General features: G+C 35.6%; 1 protein-coding gene across 1 annotated transcript in view; it reads right to left on the minus strand.

The window, feature by feature from the left end:
• Positions 1 to 2,327: 2,327 nt before the first annotated feature.
• FAT4 (FAT atypical cadherin 4) overlaps positions 2,328 to 25,581 on the minus strand; it is a 175,005-nt gene continuing 151,751 nt past the window's right edge. Inside the window, exons 12-18 of the mRNA XM_021681470.1 lie at positions 22,892 to 23,199; positions 17,512 to 17,597; positions 16,074 to 16,253; positions 14,703 to 14,827; positions 12,386 to 12,603; positions 7,531 to 7,792; positions 2,328 to 5,194 (exon numbers count right to left, since the gene is read on the minus strand). Of these exons, the coding sequence (XP_021537145.1) occupies positions 3,330 to 5,194; positions 7,531 to 7,792; positions 12,386 to 12,603; positions 14,703 to 14,827; positions 16,074 to 16,253; positions 17,512 to 17,597; positions 22,892 to 23,199 (3,044 nt within the window). The 3' untranslated portion in view covers positions 2,328 to 3,329. The remainder of the gene's footprint in view (positions 5,195 to 7,530; positions 7,793 to 12,385; positions 12,604 to 14,702; positions 14,828 to 16,073; positions 16,254 to 17,511; positions 17,598 to 22,891; positions 23,200 to 25,581) is intronic.

Raw genomic sequence — 25,581 nt, forward strand, 5'->3', positions numbered from 1 at the left:
AAATAAATAAAAATGCATTTTCATTAAAATAGTGCTTTGTTCTTAGATGGAATATTTGGAAGTAATAAAGCTGCATGGTGATGTATTTTATCTCCCACTGTAAATAAAATACTTATAAGGGCATCACTCTCAATAGTTTAGGCCATTTATATTTCTCATCGACCTCGGCGTTGGTAAACATTGTGATAGCAGCATCAAAGAGAGAAGTTGTCTCCATTTTTCATTTTGATCTTCATTCCCTTACAATGATTTTAGTTTATCCAAATAAGCTATTGACCATAGCAGCCAATTCAGGAATTTCCAGAAACAACCTTCAAGACAACAGCAAACAGCAAGAACTAAGAGCTGGGCTGCGTTGCTGCTCTAAACCTACGCATTCCACGTGGGATGCTCACATGCTGCTCCTGACAACGTGCTCGCTGCGGCATCTTCAGTGCGCAACTGAAAGAAAGCCCCAGAGTGACTGGATTGCAGGCAATCCAATGAACCCTAACAGGGGCTGAATTAAAATTCGGAGGTCATGATTTTAAATGTGAGCATGCAGGTCCCTACTCACTGTTAATTTTGGAGAGTGTTACCTTGTCAATCTGCCTTTAATCCCTCTCCCACTTCCACCATCGTTCATGCTTTGTCACTCCTCTATTTCACTACATTAAATGTTAATCTCCACTTGAAGTGAGACTTGCATTCCATACATTTCTGATTTGTTTTGCTACAAGTATAGGTCTTCCTTCAATGGAAAAGATTTCTAAGAAGAACCAAAGACTAGAAATTGCCCTATAAAACTCCGATCTTATTCCTAAACTGGGATTGATTAATCAAGGGGATAATAATTCTCTATCTCACAAAGAATTCTTAGAGAACTAGAATACAGAGTCTTGGCATCAGGTTTGGTCCTCTTAACCCTTAGCTATAATCATGGTTATCATTTTTACTTTTAGCTCTGTTCTCAATTACACAATTTATATCCTTGAAGACATTTTGAGCTGCTTCAGAGATTTTGAGAAAAAAAAAAGTATTCTGTTTTGAGTTATGCAAAGCAATCAGCGTGTTCCCATATTTGGCACATAAATTCATAATACTAAAATTCATAGGGAAATACTAAAACATGTTGGCTCATCACAGGTGACAAAAAAAAGAAAATTAGATTAGTTTCTTACATTCAGTCTCTAAACTGCACTGTAGGAATGTTACAATTTAGATTAAACCCACATTTTATTTCCTATTCTGAAACAAACAAAAAATCTCATCATTATTAAATGACAAAATAATTCTGGCATGTATCTCAATCTGTTGGTATTAATTTAAAAATACTGTATTTACTAAAAACATTTACATATTTTATGTACCCAAAACTTCTACATATTGTTAAAATCCCTATTCAGTATGCCATAGCCAATGTTAGAGGATAATATTCTGAACAAATATTAGTTACGTGGCAGATATTTAATTACAAAAATTTTGAGATTGTGAGGTGATTTGCAGAAATCCTATTTCAGATGTAACTTTTTATACACAAACGAATCTTGTTCTGGACTAGTCTCTTCTGAATTGTTTCACTTTTGGGTGACTACTTGAAAATAGAGGTCTGTCTTGGCTAGGATAGCATGCAAAATGTGTTTAGAATTTATGCAGCAGAGTGATCAATAAATTAAAGACAGTTCTGTGTAGCAGAGACTTCACTGTCATTCTTCCTATCCACCATCCGATTTAGAACATTTTGGGCCAGGTCCTTGGAGAAAATGAGACCCAGACATTTTCCATAATTAGGTTTAATTCATTGCTGTTCCTATAACTATAAGCCTGGTCTAAAGCTGGCCTTCAGTGAACATACTCTGCTGGGAACTTCCAAATATTTATTGCCTGAAGGCTTAAACCAGGTTCATAACAAAGTTAATCCCCAAAGACGAAATCTTGTCTAGACTCATTATGCCCTAGGGAATTTCAAGAACTCTGACAGGTAGGAATGTACTAAAGTGACCTTAAAATATCTGTTCTGGCAATTATCCACACTGAGGTTTTTTAGAAGAAAATGACGTCGCCCATTCATAGTTCACCTTGCCTATTGACAAGTAGAGATTATTCAAATTGGGCATAAGAGAGTATAGAAAGATGAAAATTTAACATCACTCGATGAATGCAAAGTATTTTAAATAAATATTTTAATTCTATTGTTGGCATTTACAAGTAGAAAGCATACAGTATGTTACAAATATCAAAATGTGAAAAATATGAACGTTACATAAGTAACAAATGTAAAAAAAGTATTTTCTTACCTTCCCTGAAAGTAAGAAAACATTTCAGTATAGGAAAATATCAGTATCAAAAACACAGCTTAGGTGTAAAAAAAAGTTTTTACACGGTATTAAAAAATGATCTACAAAATGGTGGAAAGAAAGAAGAGTTGAAAACTGACTTTATATAAATTATAAAAACTGGGTACTTGGGACAGATGTTAAGTGGTTGAAAAATAAGTAAGTCCAATCATAGGCTTTCTTTAGGTCGATTCTTTAAAATTTTAAAAGCATAGAACATTTTTCAATAAATAACTTCCAAAAGTGTCTCTGAGAAGTGCCGCTGAGAATATCATTCCACAGTAGGAAGGGAGCAGTGTTCTAAGGATAATACGCAGTCATTTTGTTCCTAGTGGAAGCCTGATGAAGGTCAGGAGACCGGAACGGTTTACAAAAAAAAAAAAAAAAAAAGATTCAGAAGTTTTAACACGATTTTGTAGGAAAGTTCTAAAGTGCTGAACAAAATGACTTAACTTTAGTACCCACTGTCATGTAAAACTTAACTCAAATATCAGACATTTCTGAGCAACATCGAATATGGAATCTATAATTCTGAAGTGTTAATACTTAGTCTTTCATTCAAGGATAGGAGGGCACTTTCTACACTTTACAAGGATTGCTTAAACCTCAAGGATCTTGCAATGCAAAACATAACAATGATAATACAATGGAAACGATACACATACCCCACTGAGAAAGCACAAATTCATTTCTGCAATGGCAACGGTAATTGATTTTTAAAAAATCACAAATCAAACATTGGTAAATAAGAGAAAACTTTCCAAAGGCTGCATGCCACATAACTAGTTACAAAATACAATGCATGCAGGAAAATAAATTCAACCAAGCATATTTAAATTAAAGACTTGCGTTGAGTCTGTTTCAGCAGCATTGTGGTTATTATTTTTTAAAGTTTCCCTCCAAACACCAGTCCATACTGGCCTATTTTGCAAACGGGACCCTCCTTAGTCGGCAACCTCACAAAGGTTTGAGTGTCCCTTGTTTTTCGATTTTTATAATGCCAGTACATAAAGTTCACACATACTGCTCTGCTTCCCCATCTTTGGGGACCGGCTTCGTTGTCCCATTCTTGCCTTCTTCGTTTGCTGCTGCTTTTTCTGGGAGAGATGCCAAATCTTTAAAAACGTCTACATAATGGCCGAAGCCAGGGCCCCAGTTCAAAAGGTTGTCCCAGTTGAAATTCCCCGCTGGCTGCCCAAGCCTCAAGGGCAGCGTGTTGTCAGCAACCCCTGGTGCTGCTGCCTGTGTGCCCCCAGGTCCTCCCTCAGCCCTGCGGCCATGGTATCTTCTAGGCTTCAGTCTGGCTCCATAATTATCTTCATCATCTGCGTCAGACTCATTGACTTGAGATAATTTGGGCATCCTGGAAGTATACACCATTGGCTTTTCCCTGTCATATTCCATCTCTGAGCAAGTGAAAGACTCATGTGAGTCACTGTCAGAAGAAGATTCTGGAGCTGGGATGCCATCTGCTGGGTTCCTTGTTCTGGACAACGGCCTTCTGCAGTCCTCTTCTGAAGAAGACCTTCCATGATCTGCACTGCAGATACTTGGGTTTCTAGGGCGAGGGGTGTTTAGCCTCTCCACCTCTTCAATTGACAGTCCTACCGGAGGAGAAGATTCAAGAGGAATCTGCCCAATTGGCTGCTTTAAGCGACTCCCCGGCCTAGAGCCATGCGAGGCCATGGCCTGAGGACTCTTACTTCTCCTTCCCAGCCTCGTGGAGTAGTTGAAAATGCCAGGTTGGCAGGCATCACCGTGCATTTCCAAAGTATTTCCATCTCTTATTGGCAGATGCAATTCCCTGGCCGGGCTGTTCCTGTAGAAAGTAGAGGACTTCGAGAACGGGGCTGGGCTGTGGCGAGACAGGGGGTTGGGAGTTGGGCAAGCGGAGTGGCTCAGGGAGCTGGTTCTCAAGCCCTGACCATAGGAAGGCTGGTAAGTCAAACTGCTCGCTCCTAGGGGCATGGGGGACTGCCTCGCAAAACCTAGGGGACTGTGCCTCTGGATAGAAAATTTAGGCGTGTGGCTGCGGAACTGCTTGTAGTGTTGGATGATGTCCGCGTCAGAAGGGGCGATGCTGCTGGCGTTGTCGATGTCGTAATGCTCTATCTCTTGCTCTGGAGAAGCCAAGGGGGCGCTGGGGATGGTTTCTGAGCCGTGGGGAAGGTCAGTCTCATCGTAGATGAGGTAGGGGTTCTCCCGCTCAATGATGTCTGGCTTCGGGTTCCCCTCAGGCTGCTTCCTCACAGTCATATCGTCCCCGTAGGGGGGGATATTGTCTGGGTCATCAAAAGCAACATTCTCACTTCCCTTCTTCTTCTTCTCCTTCGGTTTCTTCTCCTCTTTGGGGCTTTTGGTCTTCTTCCCCCTGCACTGGTTACACAGAATCAGGCTGAGGACCAGGAGGGCCAGGACGGTGGCGCAGCTGCCCACGATGGCAGGCACGGCCCACAAAGGCAGGGAGATCTCTTCAGGACCCTGGCTCAGAACACAGACATAGCCTCCAGGACTTCCAGCTTTGCACACTCTCCCCTGAGGACAGAGGACGCCGAGGCAAGCCACCACCGTCTCACAGGTCCTCCCGGTGTGCGACTCCGGGCAGCTACAGGTGAAGCCAGAGTGCAGGCCTGGCTCGCAGCTGCCCCCATTCTGGCATGGGTGCGAGGCGCAGTCTCCAGGAGGAACGCACTTGTAGGCGTACCACTGATTAATGCACAGCAAGTCGCCCCAGCAGGGGTTGCTGGCACAAATGTTCGGGCCACGGCAGCCAATCTTCACGGAGGGATCTGTCTTAGAGATGGAGGCCAAGCTATGCTTCCCACTGAAAGGAAGACTTTCGCCACCATACAGCATAGAAGCAATGCAGCCGTCAAAACCTGCGGGGCGAAGAAGGAGCTGTGAGGCATTGTAGAGAAAACCAAGACTTAAAACGCTGCCCTCGGGGACTCTGGTAAAAAGAAGCTGCACAGTCATGTCATGAGAGCTTAGAAACCACAGTCTCAGAGCCATCGCCCAGTCGGAAGTAGGTAACTCTGTGCGTCTTACAACATAGCTTAAGGTATGTAAGATTTCCGTGACAAAAGTATGGAGAGAATTGTTCAGATATTGCTCTTCCTGAAAATTTATGAATGACTCAGCCTGGATTTTCTTTTTCTCCCTCTTTTTATTTATTTATCTATTTGTCCTATTTTTATAGTCTACAGACCAAGAACTGCATACATAGAAATACATAGAAATAAAAGGTATTAAGAAATACTTATAAAGAACAACAACAGCAAAAAGAACAACAACAACAAAAATAGCTTTAATCATTAGATATCATGCATTCTCCATAGAGGCGATATTGCTCCCAAGGAGCAGAACATCGCCTCCTCCTGGAGAGCAAAAGAAAAAGCTATTACAGTGCTTTATGGTCCTCTAGAGGGCGGATATCGAGTGTAACTATGGCATGAACACTTCACGAGGTGGGAACGGCAGAAGTTAGAAAAAAACATCTAAAATGGCTCCTTAGAGGCAAATAATTATTATTTTTTTAAAGTTGAGAAACTCTCTGTTGGACTTGGATGTGCTAATATTGTTCATGCTCCTGTATGAGAGCCCAGGAATCTATTTTGACACTAACAAAAGAGTATGATTTACGTTGGTTTGTTTCCTACAACATCCAAATGAATTATCATCCATATTTAAAATAAGCTAAGTATATAAGAACAAGTTATGACCTGGACTTTTACTTTTGTGCCTTAAGTCTATTACTCTCCCCTGCATTTTTATATTTTCCTGGTATCCTTCCACTGTAGTGGTATTTCCATCCCCGATACACTCTTTTTCCATGAGCTTCTGTAACATCTGCTTTTGTTCCTACTTTCCAGATTTTCTTTCTATGACTTAGTCTCTTTTATGTTTCATTTTCCTCTAAACAACCACTGACTCCCAGAGTTGCTTAAGCTAAGGCTCTAGGCTTTCTTTCCACTCCACACCCTCACATTAGGTTATCGCATCCACGTTCCGTACTTCAGTTACCTGCTTGACTCAGCTAACTCCTAGTATGTATTTCCAGCTGGTGTCTACTTCTGATTATAGTCCACCTATCCAAAAGTCTTTCTCAAAGGTGTTCCAAACCCCAAAGGTCCCAAACCACCATCTTGATATTTCCCGTAGACACGCTTCTTTCGGCACTGCTCTGCAGTTTCCTCTTTCGGTGGCACTGCCCTTCTTCTAGTTCACAAGTCAGAAACCTTCCTGAATTTCACCAAAACCATCAACAGTTTGGTTTATTTTAATTCCTAAAGTATTTCTTACCTATCCACTTCTTACTAACTCCTTTGCCACCACACTAGTTAAAAACTCACACAATACCTTGCCTAGATCACAGCAATATCATCCCAGCTAATTTATGGAAGTGCACTCCTATCCTCCTCCAATGCATTCTCCATGTTGTAACCTGAAAGATATTTAATATCACTGCATATCTAATCTTGACACTCCTAAGAGAACTTTTTTAGTGACTTCCCATTGTCCTAAGAGTAAGACCAAAAATGTGACATGGTCTGGAAGGCCCTGCTTCATTCTCCAACTTCATCCTTTACCTTGTGACATCAGTCTCCAATATGCCAATAGGCCAGCTTCTGTGATCTTGACTTAATCTACTTTTTGTTAAGGTTTCTATCAATATCAATTAAGCTTTCATACTCTCCCATCTTCATTTTTATAGTTCAGACTGAAGTGCCAATGTCAATTTCCCAGGCAAGTTTCCCTTTTTTCCTTTTTTGGAAATCTCTTAGAATTCTATATTCCTTCTTCACATTTATTATATTCTAAAATAATATATTTACTTGTATAATGACTTCATTGATTTTCATCTTCCTTACTTGGCCATGTGTCATGTGAAGAGAGTAGCTATTTATTTAGTCCACCATTGTACTCCCAGTGCCAAGTACGGGGCTCAGTAAAATATCTGTCATGTGAGTGAACAAATGAATGAGTAAGTGAATTAATGAATAAATAAATGTTTGGTGGACAAGGGAAGCACCGTGGGCTGAATTATGAATTTGGTAGAGCAAGTGCAAATGGCTAAAGCAAGTGACGGCCAATCATATAGGCTTTCTAAGGATAGTTATGATAGTCTTAGAATCTGCATAATGGATATTTTCAGCAGTCCAACTACTTTGATGGGAACAATATTACCTTTCCTTTGCTCAACACAAGCATTTACCTGTTTGAGAATCTCGATGAGCTTGATTAGGTGGAATTCCTCCAAGAGATATAGTGAGCACATCGAGGCCACCAAAATCCTGGGTAGGATGGATGATATCTCTGTTATATATTCTGTCGATGGACAGTACTGTGGCTGTTCCATTTTTTCCAATTAGAAAAGTATGCCAGTGACCATCGGCAACATACACTTCAGGAATATTTCTCTCCACTTTCCCAGCAATTCCTGCATCTGATGTAAAATGGACTTTGCCATTTTTAATCTGTAAGATGTATTAAAAAGAATGTACAATTAAACTATGATGTGCTTGAATAAAAACAGAATCAAAATAAAATGAAACCTTAAAATACTGATCAATTTAAAGCCAACAGACTAGCTGAAGAGTCTGGCTGTATCAGAGTACACTTAACCCATACTGCTTCTATAAATTTAGGTAGCATATACCTTCACATTCGATTGTTTCAATAGTTTGCAAGGTGTTATTATATTCATACCTAATTTTTCAAGATGCATAAAATTATCTTCCAGAATCCGACTGAGATAATAATGGAGTGAAAAACCATTTTAAGTAAAGTACACCTTTTTTTTAATTACTTCTAATTTAATCACAATGGCAAGCGTAAAAAAAAAAAAAAAATCTGTCAGTTTAGTAAATGGTCCAGAGTGATCAAAAAAGGTTAAAACTACTTGCAAAAAGAAACATCAATGCTGAGGTAAAAATGAAGCATAGTTGGGAAAATCGACAAAAAGAAATTCTTTCATCTGTCATCTCTAACGCACTGGAATTTTAGAAGAAAGCATGTCTATTTTTTATGTCATTTATTGAGATGAAAACTATGATGAATAATGAGTGAGTTCTTAATAATGAGGTGTCTGGGCAGGTCTTCACTTTGGCTGCCTTTTATAATTTATCTAAGGGGTATTTAGTTTCTTTGACTTTGCCCAGGAGAACATTGGGTAACAGGATGCCCCTACTCCAGTTTCCAGCTACCAAGTTTCCAGTATTCTGAGTACTTTAGAAAATGAAATAATTTATGAGGCAAGATGAACATTTGGTTCAGAGAGCATAATCCCATCATGCTGCCAGACAGAGCTGGTGCCTGGGCCGGGGGATGAAGTGGCACTGTGTATCAAGTGACAGGGATGAAAGGAGGGATAGGTTATTTTGTCACTTGGATCAAATGCTATTTCTACATGCAACAAACACAGCTGGTAGAACTAAAAATTAGTTCATTTTTGCTTTGTGGAAAATATGCCTAACACATTTACATACGTTATTCCTATTGTACTATTTTATTAAAGTGGCCTTTCTAGATAATAATATATATTCAGTACCAAACTCAGATGGGAAAAGAAAAGAAAGTTGTGGTTAAATGACAATAACACTTCATCAAATGGGCAATGTCTCATGAAACACACAGTAAAAACAGCAACCCCTCTTTGGGTAGAGCCAGAGTCCTTTTGGAAAGAATTCTTGGGAAGAGCCTTCTCCCAGCTCTGCGTTTCCCTCCTACCTGATCAAACCGTGGCATCCCTTTTATTCATCAGCTCTGATAAGAGTCTTTAGAATACACCATGGAGTCTGGTGAATGAGAACACAAGGTCCCATTGTAACATTTCTAATGTTTTGCTTCTCCCCAATAACACTCTCCCGGGTTCCTATATCCTTCCTAACTTAGAAAACATCATGCTCATTTTTATGCTAATTTTTTGCTTGGTTTGATTTACCCACAGATTTATTTATTTTATTTACTTTTTAATCTAAAGCTCTGAGTCCCTCATCCCAACCCTGTACACTACACTTGGCCTCACCCAAAAACAAAAACAAAAAATCCATATGCCAAAACAATAGAATTGATTTGGAACAAACATAAAGTCCATCATCTGACAGTATCACAGAACTCCAAATATGGAGATACACAATTGCAGTAAAAGAAGGGAGATTCGTGAAATACTTTAAATATACCGTCAACACAATTATACACAAGTATGCTTCCTTCTGTTTTTCTATCTCAAATTCTCTCTACCTAACTTCTTTTTTATCTGAACAGATTCTATCTATTCTACATATTCTCCTCTCTCCTCACATTGCTATTGCTACCCACTCCTGATACTCTCCTCTCAAACCATTTGAAATCCCATTTACCCAACTCTCTCTCTTTTTTTTTTTTTTTTTAAATATCATCTAGCTGCCTTTGTGTGTGAGAGAGAGGGAGAAGGGAGAGGTGGATTGATGAAGGGAGGAAGGAAGGAAGGAAGAGAAAGAAAGAGAAAGGGAGAGAAAGAATGAAAGGGAGAGAAAGAGAGAAAGAAAAAGAGAAAAAAAGAGAGAAAGAAAGAAACTGTCAGAAAGTGAGTCAAAAGAAAGAAAGAAGAAAACCAGGGGCCTTAGTCACGGATAAGCTAAATGAAAAGTAACAGTCCCTCCTGACTAGCTTCCTAGCCTGTATAAGTAGACCGTATTCCTGTCATCCAAATAACTTGGCTGCTTACTGACAACAGCCATTCTCTTCTTGTCTATTTTGTTCTCCTTATTCACTGTTTTTTTAATCTACTTATTTTACCTGCCAAGCCGCTTAATCTCTAAAAAGCTACTTTTCAAAATATTCATACCAAAAAAATGTGCATTTTGGTCTGCATTAGTCATTATTTTTATTCATTAGCATTTACTTTTCCTTCAGAAAAAAAAAAATCTCTTTCTAAGTGCTTGCTACCAATGTAAGAAAATCTGGAGAGTTGCATGCTGCTGTCCTGTTGGAAATGCAAGATTTTATGGTGACAAAAATGGATCCTGACATTCAGCTTCTTCCTTAAGGAAAAAAAAAAAAAAAGTTCTGTCTCTAATTTCTTCAACCACATTGTATTTTGTATCTCTTGGCTTAAAGAGATAACGTAAAGAAATATTTCATATGTCATTTAAATGGCACGAGGACTTGGAAAGCAGCTTAACAGATAATGCACAGACCTCAATGTCAAAGCCTCTCAACGCATATAAAAAAAGTGTTTCTCGTAGACTGTGAAGGTTTACTTCTTTCTGGACTTCATTACTTTCTTAGGTTCTGATACACTTTCCAGTGCAAATTATAAACACCAAATAATAATAGAATACAATGGGCTTTGTTTTGCAGTACCTTTATTAATTCTGAACTGGGCTCTTTGTTTCAATAATGGAGGTAAAGTTATAACCTGAAGATGTTCTTTTGTACTGGATTAGAGCAGAGTTCCTCAACCTCATTACTCTTGACATTTTGGACTCCATATTTCTTTGCTGTGGGGTGCTGTGTTGTGCAATGTAGGATGTTTAGTGACATGCCTGACCTCTACCTACTAGATGCTGGTAGAACCCCTTCCCCACTGTGACAATAAAAAATACCTCCAGATTGAAAAAGAAGGAAAAAAAAGTTTTCAGCATTTTAATAAAACATTTCATCAAGAAAAAATTGCCTCAGGACATTGTCACATGTCCCCTGGGGTGGGGGAGGGATAAACATCAACCTCAGTCAAGAATGACCTAACTATGAGGATTGTGAGAATTTTAGAAAGATTTTTTTTGTACTACTTTTTTTTTTTTAAGATTTTATTTATTTATTTGAGACAAAGAGAATGAGAGAGAGAGAGAGCACATGAGAGGAGGGAGGGTCAGAGGGAGAAGCAGGCTCCTTGCTGAGCAGGGAGCCCGATGCGGGACTCGATCCAGGGAGTCCAGGATCATGACCTGAGCCGAAGGCAGTCGCTTAACCAACTGAGCCACCCAGGCGCCCCTGTTTTTGTACTACTTATTAAAGATATGTGCATGCACCATAACAACCAGAGTTGACTTGGATGGAGAGAAATTTTAAGAATAAAGAGGTTGAAGTTTAGAGGTGAACATCTGTTTTTATTTTTAGTATTTTATGTGAATTAAACCTAGTAATTTGCTATGTATATTGCCTTTTGTCTTCATGAACTAAGCTCCTAGTAATTTTCAAAACATTGATTTATAGGTGAAAATAATATAGGAAATATGGGTTTATGTTCTTCAGAATTTACCAAAATTCATATAAAAATTATGAGAAGTATTATAATATCAAAGTGATATCAATAGAAATCAGTCAAGATAACTAAACTAAAGAAACTGATGATTTAAAAGATAAAGTCTTATTTGTGGGAAAGAAAGCAGACTGATAGAAATTAAGAAAGCTAAGAGCTGAAGGAAAATGCATCTCTAAGGAAATTATTCACCAGTTTAGCATTTCATTTATAGTGAAAATATTATGTAAAAGTCTAATGATAAGTCAATACATTGTTCTCTTTAAAAATATTTTATTTAGAAATTATTTGGAGAACTCAGCTGTGATTTAACTTGCAATAATTCCAAAGACAGTGAATTGGCTATATGCTCCAGAATAAAGCCAGATATTTTAAAAATGTTTTTCCTTATTCTAGTCCCACCAATTAATATAAGCATATTAGTGTTTGGAATAATTTTTGGAGACTTTTTTTTTTTAATCTCAAAGACACATTATCTTTTTGTTTTACTTTGTTTAAAAGTAGAGAAATAAAAGCAATATAAATTTTTTATTTGACAAAACAGATTGCAACAAATTCTTTCTATGTTGGCCTACCTAGCAGTGCTAGCAGTGGTCTTTACTCGAAACCAAGACAAAAGTGTTTAGAAACCAAACCATTCAGATCTTTGTTACTCTGGCCAATGCCTGGGGAATAGTTAAGATAGATGATATTGGAATCGTGCCCAGCATTAGTCGGAACTCTAATGGGTTGTAAAGAAAAGGACAGAAATTATGGGCGAAGTGATTTAAACCATGACACAGCAGGCGGTCTAATCAAATGAAGTCACCATTAGCTTTTATCTTACCTTCACAGTAGTGTAATTGCTGCTTTCTTGGATATGGATTAAAATGCCATTCTCGCTTCTTGTTCTGAATTTTATTTCCAGACTGTTCACACCAAAAGGCTCCAACATGGCACCTCGTATGCTCTGTCTTAACAAATATTCCCGCTTCTCATTCTGACTCATGTGGTAATCCAAGCGCCCTTTGCCTTCTAATGATAAGGCAGTGTCAGGAGTAATAGCTGAAAGCCAATGAAGAAAGGGAAAAATAAATGTGTCCATTTGGCTTCTTAAATAGTTTTTAGAGGTGACAAAAACTATAAAAAAATATTTTGGAATCAATGTTCCCCAATCTTCCCCTTGAAAAAAATTATTTCCACTTGTGAATTATTGTTTAAGTTAATTTCAAACACTTAAATCCAATTCAGAAGCATTAATCATTTGGGAAATATTCATTAACATATTTGATATATGATATAAGTCATGAATACCCATAGAGATACCACCTGTTAAAAATATGGAATTGAATAATGTGTTTATAATAAGTTTTACTGTGCTTCCAAAATCCACGAATGAATATACGTTTTCACAGTTAAATGATTTATAATCTTAAGCCTCTAGCACATTACAAATTTGGACAAAGAAGTGCACAATCAAATGTTTATATTTGTAGCAACTTTATTAGTAGTAATAATCATATGATCACATAGAATTTAGTTTATCATTACATGTAATTGTCATGTATAATTATAATTTATCATAATGTGATAAAATGTCCACACTACTGAACTTTAGAAGACAGTGAATATAACTAAGGAAAGGACATAAAGCAAATGAACTCAAAAGGGTTTCAGCATTGAATAGTATACTTATAAAGGTAAATTTTATAGTATGTGAGTTCTATCTCAATTTAAAAAAAGGACCTCAGGCATTTCTCAAGCCAATGACTCATTTCATATTCCAGACATAATTGGGTTCCTACTTACTAAATACTCACTGTGATAAAAAAAATATTATGTGACAGCATACTTTTTTTATGTTTTGATTTTATCCTTAAAATTAAACATAATTGTACCTTCTTCTAGTGAGATCTTTTCAACTACATTATATCCTTAATGTGATCATGAATTTCTATTCATTCTCATACTTTAATAGAATCAAGACTTCTTAAGAAGTGGTCAAATAACTGCAATGACTTTAAGTAGTAATCACATATTTGAAAATAAAGCAATTTTTATAAAAGAAACCCCATTAGGATTAGTGGGATACACAGCTTAAAATTAGAGAATGCCATGTTCCAAAGATGGCTTGAACACCACTAATGTCTTATTAAAAATAGTATTAGCATTTAAAAGCAAATAACAATAAAAAGATTTAAAAAGACTCAAAACCAATTCTAATAATTATAAACTAAATTGCAAGTATTGGAGCGTCTGGGTAGTTCATTCAGTTAAGTGTCCGACTCTTTTTTTTTTTTTAATTTTTATTTATTTATTTGAGAGGGAGAGAGAAAGCATGAGGAGGAGGAAGGTCAGAGGGAGAAGCAGGGAGAGGGTCAGAGGGTGCAGACTCCCTGCTGAGCACAGAGCCCGATGCTGGACTCGATCCAGGGACTCAATCCTGGGACTCGATCCTGGGACTCCAGGATCATAACCTGAGCCGAAGGCAGACTCTTAACCAACTGAGCCACCCAGGCACCCAAGTATCTGGCTCTTGATTTTGGGTCAAGTTATGACCTCAGGGTCATGAAACAGTCCTGCAATGGGCTCTGTGCTGAACGGGGAGTCTGCTTGAGATTCTCTCTCTCCCTTTGCCTCTGCCCCTCCTCTCTCTCTCTCTCTCTCTCAAAATAAATGAATAAAATCTTAAAAAAATAAATTAAATAAAATGCAAGTATCACCCTTAATTATAATAGATTACACTGACAATGTATGATGTTCGAACTCAGTATCCAGTCATTTAGTACTTACACTTTTCTACCACATAAGAAATATTTACTGGAGAAATATCCCCTACAGGCAGATAATACTAAGCCAAAACCTGGGTTAGCCCTCGACCTTATAAATTGTCTAACATTCCCATCAATTAGGTTCACTATGGTAATAAATTCATAAAATGGAAATAAAAAATTTAGGTAAATAATTCTAAAAGAATATCACTCTTCTTCAAGTTAAAAAATAAGTAGAAAATGTCACTATATTTTTACCAATTATTCCCATTTAATATTTTCAGCATTTAGAATGAAAACAATTCTTTGAATACAATTACATATTTAAGAGCATATATTTATACTGTTCATGATTATTATAATATCCTGCAAAAGATAAAACAGCTTGCGTACATTTTTCACAGTATTTCCCAGTTAGTCCTTCTTTGCAATGACACAGCTGCCATGACCAGTAGTCCATACACATGCCACCATGTTGGCAGGGACTGTGAGTGCAAGCACCTTCCAGCCGAGGACATCTAAAAGGAAATCGTAATAAAGACTCGTAAGGCACAAAATAAAGTGTGTGAGGGCATTTGTTAAAATCAGATATAAACTTTTATTAACTTGCTGAGTTTCATGCGCTCACTTCTTTGAAACTCAAGTTACAACTACATTTGGAGCATCTCCTCAAATTAGGAGCTGTCCTGTAACACATGTTCTGCCTCATTCACAAAGGAGAAAATTAGACAAAATGACATCTTACACAATACATAAAAAGAGGTGATAATTTCTTCTTTGAATGAATTCTTGTTGGAGTAGGACATCTTTGGTTAATGTTACTAAGGGCCACATATTTATTTGCTTACACATCTCCTCCCAGACAACTCATTCAACTGATGCTAATTGAATGCTTACTGTATGCCAATTATAAGCATACTATTCTAAGCATGGGGGTAAAGTGATGAAAAAATCCATATGTTCATGGAGTATTTATTTTTCCTTGTGGAGGATACAGTCAAAAAACAAAATAAAACAAAAATTAGATAAACGTGGTGTATGTTAGAATCAAGAAAGTTCTATGGGAAAATTAAGATAGACAGAGTATTGGGAGCTTTTTGGGGGTGGGGGCGGTGTTGCTGGATCCTCTAGATTCATCAGTGAAGGAAGGACCCATCTTTGTAAAGACCTAAACAAATTGAAAGAGCAAAGCATATTTGGTAGAAGATCATTCCAGGCAGAGGAAACAGAAAGTAAGAAAGTCTTGAAGTGAAAGTATACCTACTATGTTTGAGAAACACTGAGGGGCCCAATAAATAAAATATTTTATAATTAATCAAATTATTGCTTGTTAAAGATGTATCAAGTTTTTGAAAATATACACGTTTGTATCAAACTATTTAATGTCAAATTGTTTTTGGCATACATTATCACTAACATTTATATATTATTATTATATGCCAGGTTCTTTTCTGTGAGATTTACTCTACTTAAGTCATTATAAACTTCCCAACAACTACTTAAGGTAACGTGAAGCATATACAAGCATACGTGCATACGTAGTTTTTCTTGGACTCCAGCAAACAAGAGTTAACTCTCTAACTAAATATCACATTTTATGCCAAACAAAATTTCGCAACTATAAATAAATATTTAAAATTCAAAACGATGTAAAACATTTGATGCTTTTAGGGCTTTAGGCACAATAATCTAATCTTTGGATGCTCAATTATGAAAATTTTGTGCATTTTTTCTTTAAAATAGTAAGAAATAAAATTGCCATACTGATCTAGGATGCCTTGTGCGGCCAAAGCTTGGCTGGGTTCCAGAGGCCTTCCATTGACTGCAAATTCCATTATACACCCAACAAAATCATGGCTTTCCACATGTCCTCTCCTCTGAAGGATCGGTTCTAGTGATCTGATACCTCCAACTGTGACTCGATTTGGCTGAACATCAAGAGTCCTACATAAGAAAGCAAAGATAAGTATGTTAGTTCCAACATGATAGATTTCAGTAGAATGTTTAGTTTTAAAAACAGAGAACATAACTTTTTCTGGCATGTGTTATAGCGTGGTAAATTTGAAGGAAAATATTTCCTATTGGGGCGCCTGGGTGGTTCAGTCGCTTAAGCGGCTGCCTTCAGCTCAGGTCATGATCCCAGGGTCCTGGGATCGAGCCCCGTGTCGGGTTCCCTGCTCAGTGGAGAGTCTGCTTCTCCCTCTCCCTCTGCCTGCCTCTCTGCCTACTTGTGCTCTCTCTCTATCTCTCTGTCAAATAAATAAATACAATCTTTAAAAAAAATAAAAATTAATTAATTAATTAAAAAATATTTCCTATTGGTGCATATCCTCTAACAGATTTCTGCAGGATTATTAGGTTTTCAAGGTATGAAAAATAATAAAACTTATGGAAATGACATTTTCAGTTAGTCAAGTGGGATGTATAAAACAATGTTGAATTTGCAAGAGGAAGCATATTATCAGAAGGAAGATACAGTGCAGTAGAAATAGTGACAACTCTATTATTAATGTTAGTTTATATTTTTTCTTCATTACAAGATGATAATGATGTCAATAAGTTAATTAATACCATGGATGATATGTCGATATTTATTTTTCTCTGTTGCTATTTCTTTTAAAATCACTTATGTTTTAGATGACATAATGCTGTGTTTCAGCTTGAGGTGCCATTGAAAAATATCTGTGGATAATTGTCACATACAACTTTCAGAGAAGGTATTTAAAACGAGTGGGGTCCTTAGCCTAACCTTGCGGGACCCAAGTCACACGCAACGATTTCATGAATCATCTCAAAGAGTATAGGCTACGTTAGTCTTTCCTTCCTCTAGCTTTATACTCATCTCTACTGCTTCATTTCACACCATTTTTCCATATTCTGTACACAAGTTATTAACTTTTTATTTTACAGCATGAAAATCCCTTTGGAGAGGATAAACTATTGTAAACTTTTATAACACTTAGCATAATACAATTATCTTTAAATGTATAATTTCCTCTTTTTTTTTTTTTTTTTTTTTTTTAAGTAGGCTCCATGTCCAGTGTGGAGCCTAACGCAGGGCTCGAACTCATGACCCTGAAATCAAGACCGGAGCTGAGATCAAGAGTCAGACGCTCAACTGACTGAGCCACCCAGGCGTCCCGGTATAGTTTCCTTTTTAATGTCAATTAATAATAAAGATCAAACTAATAACTTTACTCACCAGTCATCTGAAACTGCCACATTACTGACAGTGCAGTACCCTGGTTCTTGGTTCTCAGTACAAGAGTCCACAGTTAAGGAAGCTGCCTATAAAGCAGAAGGAAACATTCGTCTTGGGTTCTGCCATCCCCATGGTCCTTTCCAGCCAACACTACCCAGCACTTGTTTTTACATGGACATGATTTTGAAATTGTGATAACAATTAGTATATTATGACATAGTACAATTACAATACCAAATTTTAGACACATATTTCTTTCACATGTCTAAAACTGTGAAAGCACTGCATATAAGAGGTGGGAGGGAACTTTGAAAAATCTTCTCCAGCCCCTTTGTTTTATAAATGAAAAACTATAAATGCCATTAATGTCTCTTACAATATCATACAGGAAGCTTATGGGACATATGGGACAGCTTCCTGGGGTTACAATCTTAAGAAACCTGTTTAAGGTATTATCCAGCTATTCTAACAAATGAAAAGACATTAGAGTTCTGATTTTCAGAAGTCTTATTCCAATAATATTTTAGTCGTATTTACAAAAATATTTTCAAAGCACAGTGTAAATACTATTAGAGCAATCTATGAAAATTATTATACTTGTATTAAAAATAAAGTTTGAGACAAAGTAAACAAGGCAGTTAGATGCCCCTTCCACTTATGATAAGAATCTTTATTTATATAAATAGTGTATTAGAGTGCATTTCTGCATTATTAGAATGCATTATTATCTATTGTGATACAGTAGAAACTCCCCAATAATATTTAAATTACAACTAACAGTAACTATTTTTGCATTCCAAGAAATGCATACCCCCGAGACAAAATTCTTCTGTTTACTAGAACATATGAATGCTGAATACTCGATGTGATCAATAAATGGAGTTATCAAATCGTGGTCACAAGATTCAGGAATATGACAGAAGTCAGGTTTCTCCATGTCGAGCAACGGCCACTAGAGATGGCTGTGGTCCGGTATAAGACCAAGGTTGTTGCATATTCATGTTATCCTGTGCTCTGCAATGCTATTGTAATGCCCCTCCTTCGTTCCCCAAACTGCAGTAAAATTCTGCAAGTGACAAAATTTTGCAAATTTTAGTTGGTGAAATTATAAGGATGATATTCACAATGTGGTATTTCAGAACATGGCCAGTAAATCACAGGAGAATGCCTAACCCCAAATCCAGAAGTACAGGAGGACTAAGGGTTTCTCCCAAGGTAAACAGTAAAGGGTTCTACTTAAATTTACCTGAATGCCACAAGCAGGGCTAATCCAATTATATAATAAAAATATAAATACTATGCAAGTATTAATTTTTAAGAATGGTTTTCATTTGAGGTTAATTGTAATAAAAGCAAAGCAAATGTCAGAAACAGCACAGGGAGGTTGAGCGAGTTGACTAACATTACACCTGACTTATATACAAAAGTATCAGGTTCTCTGACTTCCTGAATTATTACATATGGAAATGATTCATTTCCTTAACATCCAATGTTTATCAATGGTGGATATTATTTTTTAGAGATTGTCCATAAAAAATTATATTTGGATGGGACATTTGTAAAAGTGTATCTTAAATATCTAGCATTTCAAAAATAAAGAATGGGGTCAATTTATAGTTTTTGTGCATCAAATATTACTGGCTAAAATATTCAAAGATTTTTCTATCAGTTAATTTTTAGAATTGATTATAAACTCCATACAATGTATGGAGCCATGAGCCATGTAAATCTTTTCCCGGCCACCTTCTCAAGGCAATTATAATAAATACTAATATTTTTAGGAAACACACTTCCAATTCTGTGTCAAGAATTTCATGCCTCATTTAGTTAATTCTTTCAATAGTTAATTTTTTTCCAGTGTTCTATAATAATTGAGTGACATTCAGTCTCAAAAGCAATATTAGGTTTTTGAGATACAATTTGTGTCACTCATGTTGACTATTTGACTTAAGCACAATTCCCTTTAATTTATTTCTAAAACAAAATGTTTACCCATCCCTCTTTGTATACTATGCAAAGTGTCCCTCCATTCTAGAGATCCCTAAAGCTATCACAAACTACAGAATATCACATAGATATTTATGAATGTCTCAAATAGGAAAAAAAAAGAACCCACCTTACATAATGGCATCGTATTTCGGTCAATCTTAATAGTTAATATAGTTTTCTTATTTTCTAAAAGCTTCATGATACAGCACAAAGAAAGAACGCCAGAGGGGAAGTTTTATTTGAATAGCAGCTTGTGCAATTTAATCTTCAGAGTTAAATGTGCTTTCTCTTACTGTTGAATTTTTCTACCACTACTGCTGTAAATTGAGATGTTTCTATCCTGTCTATTCAATGATTCAAAGCTGAGAAGTTAATGATTTTGCCAGTTTCTAACAAAATCCCTTTGAACTGCAGAAAACGACAGATTCAAAATCCAGTAGGGGCCTTATTTTGGATGTTCTTTAAAATAGGATGACATTTTTTTCCTCTGACTGAAGAATGACAAAGGTTTTTTTTTCCACATTTGGTATTCTTTAAAACTTGATGACTATGGCCACACTTTACAAATGAACTGAAAGCATTTTTTTTCTATCCCTTTTGGCATACACAGTACCTCTTTCTTTGCTCTCCCTCTTGCTCCCAAGTGCTAGTTCAATAGAATTAAATCTTCATGAAATTTAAAGGGACCTGGGAGGTCATCAGATAAAATCATCTATTCTACATAAACGTCTGTTGACCACACCTTAGCAATTTGGTTATCTCACATATGCTTGGAGAATTGGGGTGAGGTGTTACCTGCTATGCCCCATTAGGGTCCTGTCATTATTAGTAAATCATTGTGGCTCATGGAAGCCCCGATATACAATACAGATAGCAGACTCCACATGTTTGTTCTAATTCTGTCAGGTTTGATAATGCTGGGGTAAATTGATAGTCAGGAATGCTGGAATTCTCTAAATCTGTATTCTCCTAGAGGTCCTTCTCTGAGCATACTAGTTTGGTATTAGGCTGGTTTTAAAAATCTCAGGCAGAAATAAACATACTGACTTATTACTAACCTAAAAAATTATTATTTCCAAGTTTTGTTTGTTATACCCCTATTAGGATCCACTGAAGTCATTGTGACTCTTTAGGCACTACTCATAATTAAAACTTTATTGAGATTAAGTAAAAGATATATATTTTTTTAACCTCAAAAGGCTATATGGGGCAGTGTTGTTGGAAACTCAGGATGACTAACATTTATCAAGCACCTATTTAATATCAAATATATAAAATTTTAGATATGATTTATATTAATCTTTGCATTAATATCAAAATGTGGAGATATTATTCCCATTTATAAACCAAATTTTTATTTTCAGTTCAACCCCTTTTCAATAAACAAAGCCACCTTGAATTACTATCAAATCAAAGCTCCAAGTGAGTACTTTTCAAGTAGATTTTTTAAATAAATTACTTTACAAACATTGATGCTCTAAATTGCAATTATTGTTACTAAATTTTATTCTTGTTTTGATCTTATTTTCAGAATTTTAGGGGTAATTTTGTTAAGTAAAAGTTTTATAAATTAAATATATTAGAAAAAAGTTATAGTTACAGAATATTAACACCAGCATAAGAAAATGGAAGACAACATATAATGAAAATGATTCACAAATTTTCACTGATACTTTTATTGCTTTCTCACATATATTTCAATAGACTACATCTAATAACCTGGTAGAACCCTGAATGCAACACAGTGGATATGGGGATATCTGTGGATGAATATCAGGACATCTAACCTTGATGGTGATGATACGATTATCTGGTCATCTTTAGACCCATCACTATTCTTTTTTTTTTTTTCCTTGTATGAAAATATTTCTGTATTTAAAAAGTTGTTTAAATCTTCTTTCCTATTTTATATTAGAGTTGCGGGGAGAAAAACCATTATAGCCGATGTCATTAAAAAAGTCCCAAAGCACATGGATTTAAAATACTCTGGAAAAACAAATGGAGAATTTTGTCCTTTGATAAAGACTGCTTGTTATCTATATTTGTCAGAAAAAAATTAACATAATAAGATTGCTTCTGTCATGCCTTTATGAAATCTGTAATTATAAAGGGCACAAAAATTTTTGTTTTAAACTATGGATCACAGAAAAAATAGCAAAAACATCATAAAAAACATTTTCTATGTTCTTTCTGCAAGTTTTTTACATGTAGTCCAACAATATAAAGTGTTCCCAAAATTTAGTGTTAAAAATATTTGTATCATCAGACAAATATATGATTCATTTGATCAGTTTCAGAACCATATAACTCATTATAATATTTTTTTATATTTTTCAGATTGCCACAGAGCTAAGAGATAAAACTATAATCATTTAGATCCCAAGTTTCTTCATTTAAAAATTATTTCAGAGCATGTATTTTGGGGTTTTTTTGGCTAATTTTTATTTTAACATATGACTTTATGCTTTTTCATTCTATTTCTTTTGAAGGGTGAAATGTAAATTTTAAAGAGTAGTTATAATTTTAAAACCCTGATGTAAAATCCAAAAATATTTTTAAATAGTTTTTGTTAGCAATTACTTTTTCAAAAACCCTCGATTGTTGTTGAAAATGGGGGAATCCATGAAGAGATAGTTGGGAAGGCAAATAAATGAATACATAAATAAATAAGTCTTTCCATTCTATTGCTCTATCTCAAATGTTTTCAAACCCTAATAGGGAAAATACATCATGCATTTTCCTTTATAAAGAAAAATACTTGTTTAATGAACATAAATACTAAGTAAATATGCACCACCTTATTGTAATATGAGAGCCATATAATTAAATGGAATATAATATGGAAATCTTTAATATTACTGAGTTTATAATTCTGAGAATACCTTAGATAGTCAACAAACAAAAACTTCATTTTCATACCATGTCGTAGACCTCACAGATGACAGCACATTGAGGTTCTGGTACAGTAAGAATTACTCACTACTGTATTGGAATATGTATTAGTATCATCTTTTGTCAATAATTTATTTGTAGGAAAGTTTTTTTCATTTGTTTTCAAACTGTTTCTTCAGTTAGGGCTGGGATACTTAGAAAAGTAGCCATTTTAAGTACAGTTCTGACGTGGCTTTAAACACATATAGGAAATGTATAAAATGAAATGTTTATGCACTAGGATGTTTTCTTTATTTTGCTACATTTTGTTGTTTTTGAGACAAGTTGTTTTTTGTGACAAATAGTTGTCGTGAGCAAAAGAAAGACATTACCTCTTTGCTGCTGTAGTTCATAACAAAACTGGTCAAATTTGCACCTCAATTCATGCTTTAACTTGAAGGCTTGATTGACCGGATGTACAACAAGTAAACAAGCTTTAACATAGAATGAAATGTCTTACCATTCCTGCTCTCCGGGCGATCACGGTGTGAAAATGTCCATCTGACACCTTCTTCATGGTGGTGAGTTTATATGTACCACTGCCTAGATTATAAGAGAATCTTAGTCTTTCTTCAGCAATTTCAAGGGCCAAAAACTCAGCCCGGTCCCCTGTCTGGTTGTCATAGTTGTAAAGCAGTAAAGCATGACTTTTAATAGTTGAAAATTTGACATAAATATAGTTGTTATTGGGATCCAAGCTGGGAAATTCCATGTATGATAACTCCTCAAATCCGTAGCTATTCAACTCACAGTGTTTTCCAAAGACACCTATAGATGGGAGAATTGACAGATTGATACATGAAATTCCAGTGACGTGTTAGTAAATGACTTTGATTAAGATATTCTTAAATTACAATAATGAATCATGCTTTTAACAACCTTTTTTGTATTAATCTCCAAAGAAAACCGTCTAAACTAAGTTGAAATAGAACAAATTAATGATCTTTAAAACACACAAGAGGTGAAAAAACTGCTGTATTTGTTTTTCCTTGGCCAACTAGGAAACATCTAAGTAGGTCTCATTTGTAAAAATTAGAATTAGTGGAATGGAGTATGTCTGAAGAGATTTCCTTCCTGGAAACCTTTCAAAATTAGTTTGTCAACTTTTTAAAAGTTTTAATATGCTGCAATTTTCAACCGAGATAACTTCCTTTATAATATATAATTTTCAAAAACAATTTCAATTCAATTGAGGTTGGCAAATTTTGTTTTGACCTTAAAAAATATTAGTCCCTGTCCTCATGGTATTTTCAGGAGCCACAAGATCAGGGAAGGGAATCACTGTTGTTCGGGAAGGAAATAACTGTCTTAAGTTTTTATCTCTTTCTTGTTTTATACCTTCTTTGGGTATGATTTACAACAGGCTACTTTAAAATAGCTTTCTGCCTTTTTTCTGAAACCCAGAATTCCCACTTGTTTGTGCTGGTTCTTTCTCAACTTGAAAAATGAGTTTTATTGATGTTACAATGTTACGCCAAAATTCTTTTCCCACAAATATTAGTCGACTGTAGCAAATGATTGGAAAATTAACCCACGCCAATACATCATGATTCTTACTAACTTGCAAAGGTTCCATTCCTTAATTTTGGCTGTACATCTCTCATAAATGCATTAAATTTAGAGTCAGGGAATTGTTCAGCTAGAAGAAACTAATGCCATCATTTCACAGAATATTTAAAACTTGCCTGAGGTCATAGAACCATGGGAGACAGAGCCAAAATTTGAGGCCAGATCTACTGATTGTCTAGTTGTTTTGACTGCACTACATCTTATATCCAAATGTTCTTTAAATTAAAATGGCCTAGAAGCTGCTGTAAAAGCTTGTGTTGTTTATCTTTTCCTGCTCTGTCAAGGCTGAGATAATATTCATTATAAATGTGCCGGAAATACGCATATTATTTATTTTTAAACATTAAATGAAGTTAAAAAGTAAAGAAATTATAGAAATTACATATACTATGTATATCATATGTCATACATTTATGTATACATAATATATATGATGTATATCATATAGTATTATATTTATAATTTATATCAAATATATAACATATATGCAACAAACTTTAAAAGTTTATTTATATTAAATATACATTTACTATATTATATATACCTTACTTATATATACAGAAAGAGTAACCAAAGTTAAAGAAACAGCAAAGATAAACTATACAAATAAAATAGAGAGTTGAAGAAAAAAAATTGTACTATGTGTTCTCTCAGGACTCTCCTGATTAAATTTTGGTAAAAATATGAACATGGACTTAAAAATTAAATATAGGGGTGTCTGGGTGGCCCAGTAGGTTAAGCATCTGACTCTTGGTTCCAGCTCAGGTGGTGATCTCAGGGTTGTGAGACAGAGCCCCGCATCGGGCTCTGTGCTGAGTGCAGAGTCTGCTAAAGTTTCTCTCTCCCTCACCCTCTACCCCTCCCTGCCTCATTCTCTCTCTCTTTCTCTTGTAAATAAATAAATCCTTAAAAAAAAATTGAATATAGGGCCCCTGGGTGGCTCAGTCAGTTAAGCGTCTGCCTTCGGCGCAGGTCATGATCTCAGGGTGCTGGGATGGAGCCCCGCATCGGCCTCCCTGCTCAGAGGGGAATCTGCTTCCCCCTTTGCGCCTCCCCCTGCTCCATGCTCTCTCACAAATAAATAAATAAAATCTTTAAAAACAATTGAATATAAATATATGTAGAAAGCATATAGATACTGGGAAGATGTCCTATATTTTTATTCAAATTGATACTTGATACAAATTGATTCAGATATTTTCAGGCATGAAAATGTTTGTTTATGGAATATTTTTCTTCTTAAAGAGTTTTGTTATTGTTTCTAGAAAAAGGTAGATTTTTGTTTTTGAAATAAAATAAAATTTAAGGAAGATTTTAAAACAGCCCTTCAAATGAAATGTCACGAAATAGAACTACATAAAGATCAAGAGAAATTATTAAAATTACTCTAATAAGGAATATTCTGTGAGTGGGTAATTACACATACATACACATATATATGAAGTTATCATTATACAGGCTCCCTTTATAAAATCTTAAGCACTTTATGTTTTTCTAAATTACAATCTAAAAAAATAAAAGTCTAAAAAAAATTTAAAAATCCAAACAACAAATCTTTCACTGATGAGAAAGTAAACAGTG

The sequence above is a fragment of the Neomonachus schauinslandi genome, chromosome 2 (genome assembly GCF_002201575.2).
Source record: "Neomonachus schauinslandi chromosome 2, ASM220157v2, whole genome shotgun sequence".
Classification (NCBI taxonomy): Eukaryota; Metazoa; Chordata; class Mammalia; order Carnivora; family Phocidae; genus Neomonachus; species Neomonachus schauinslandi.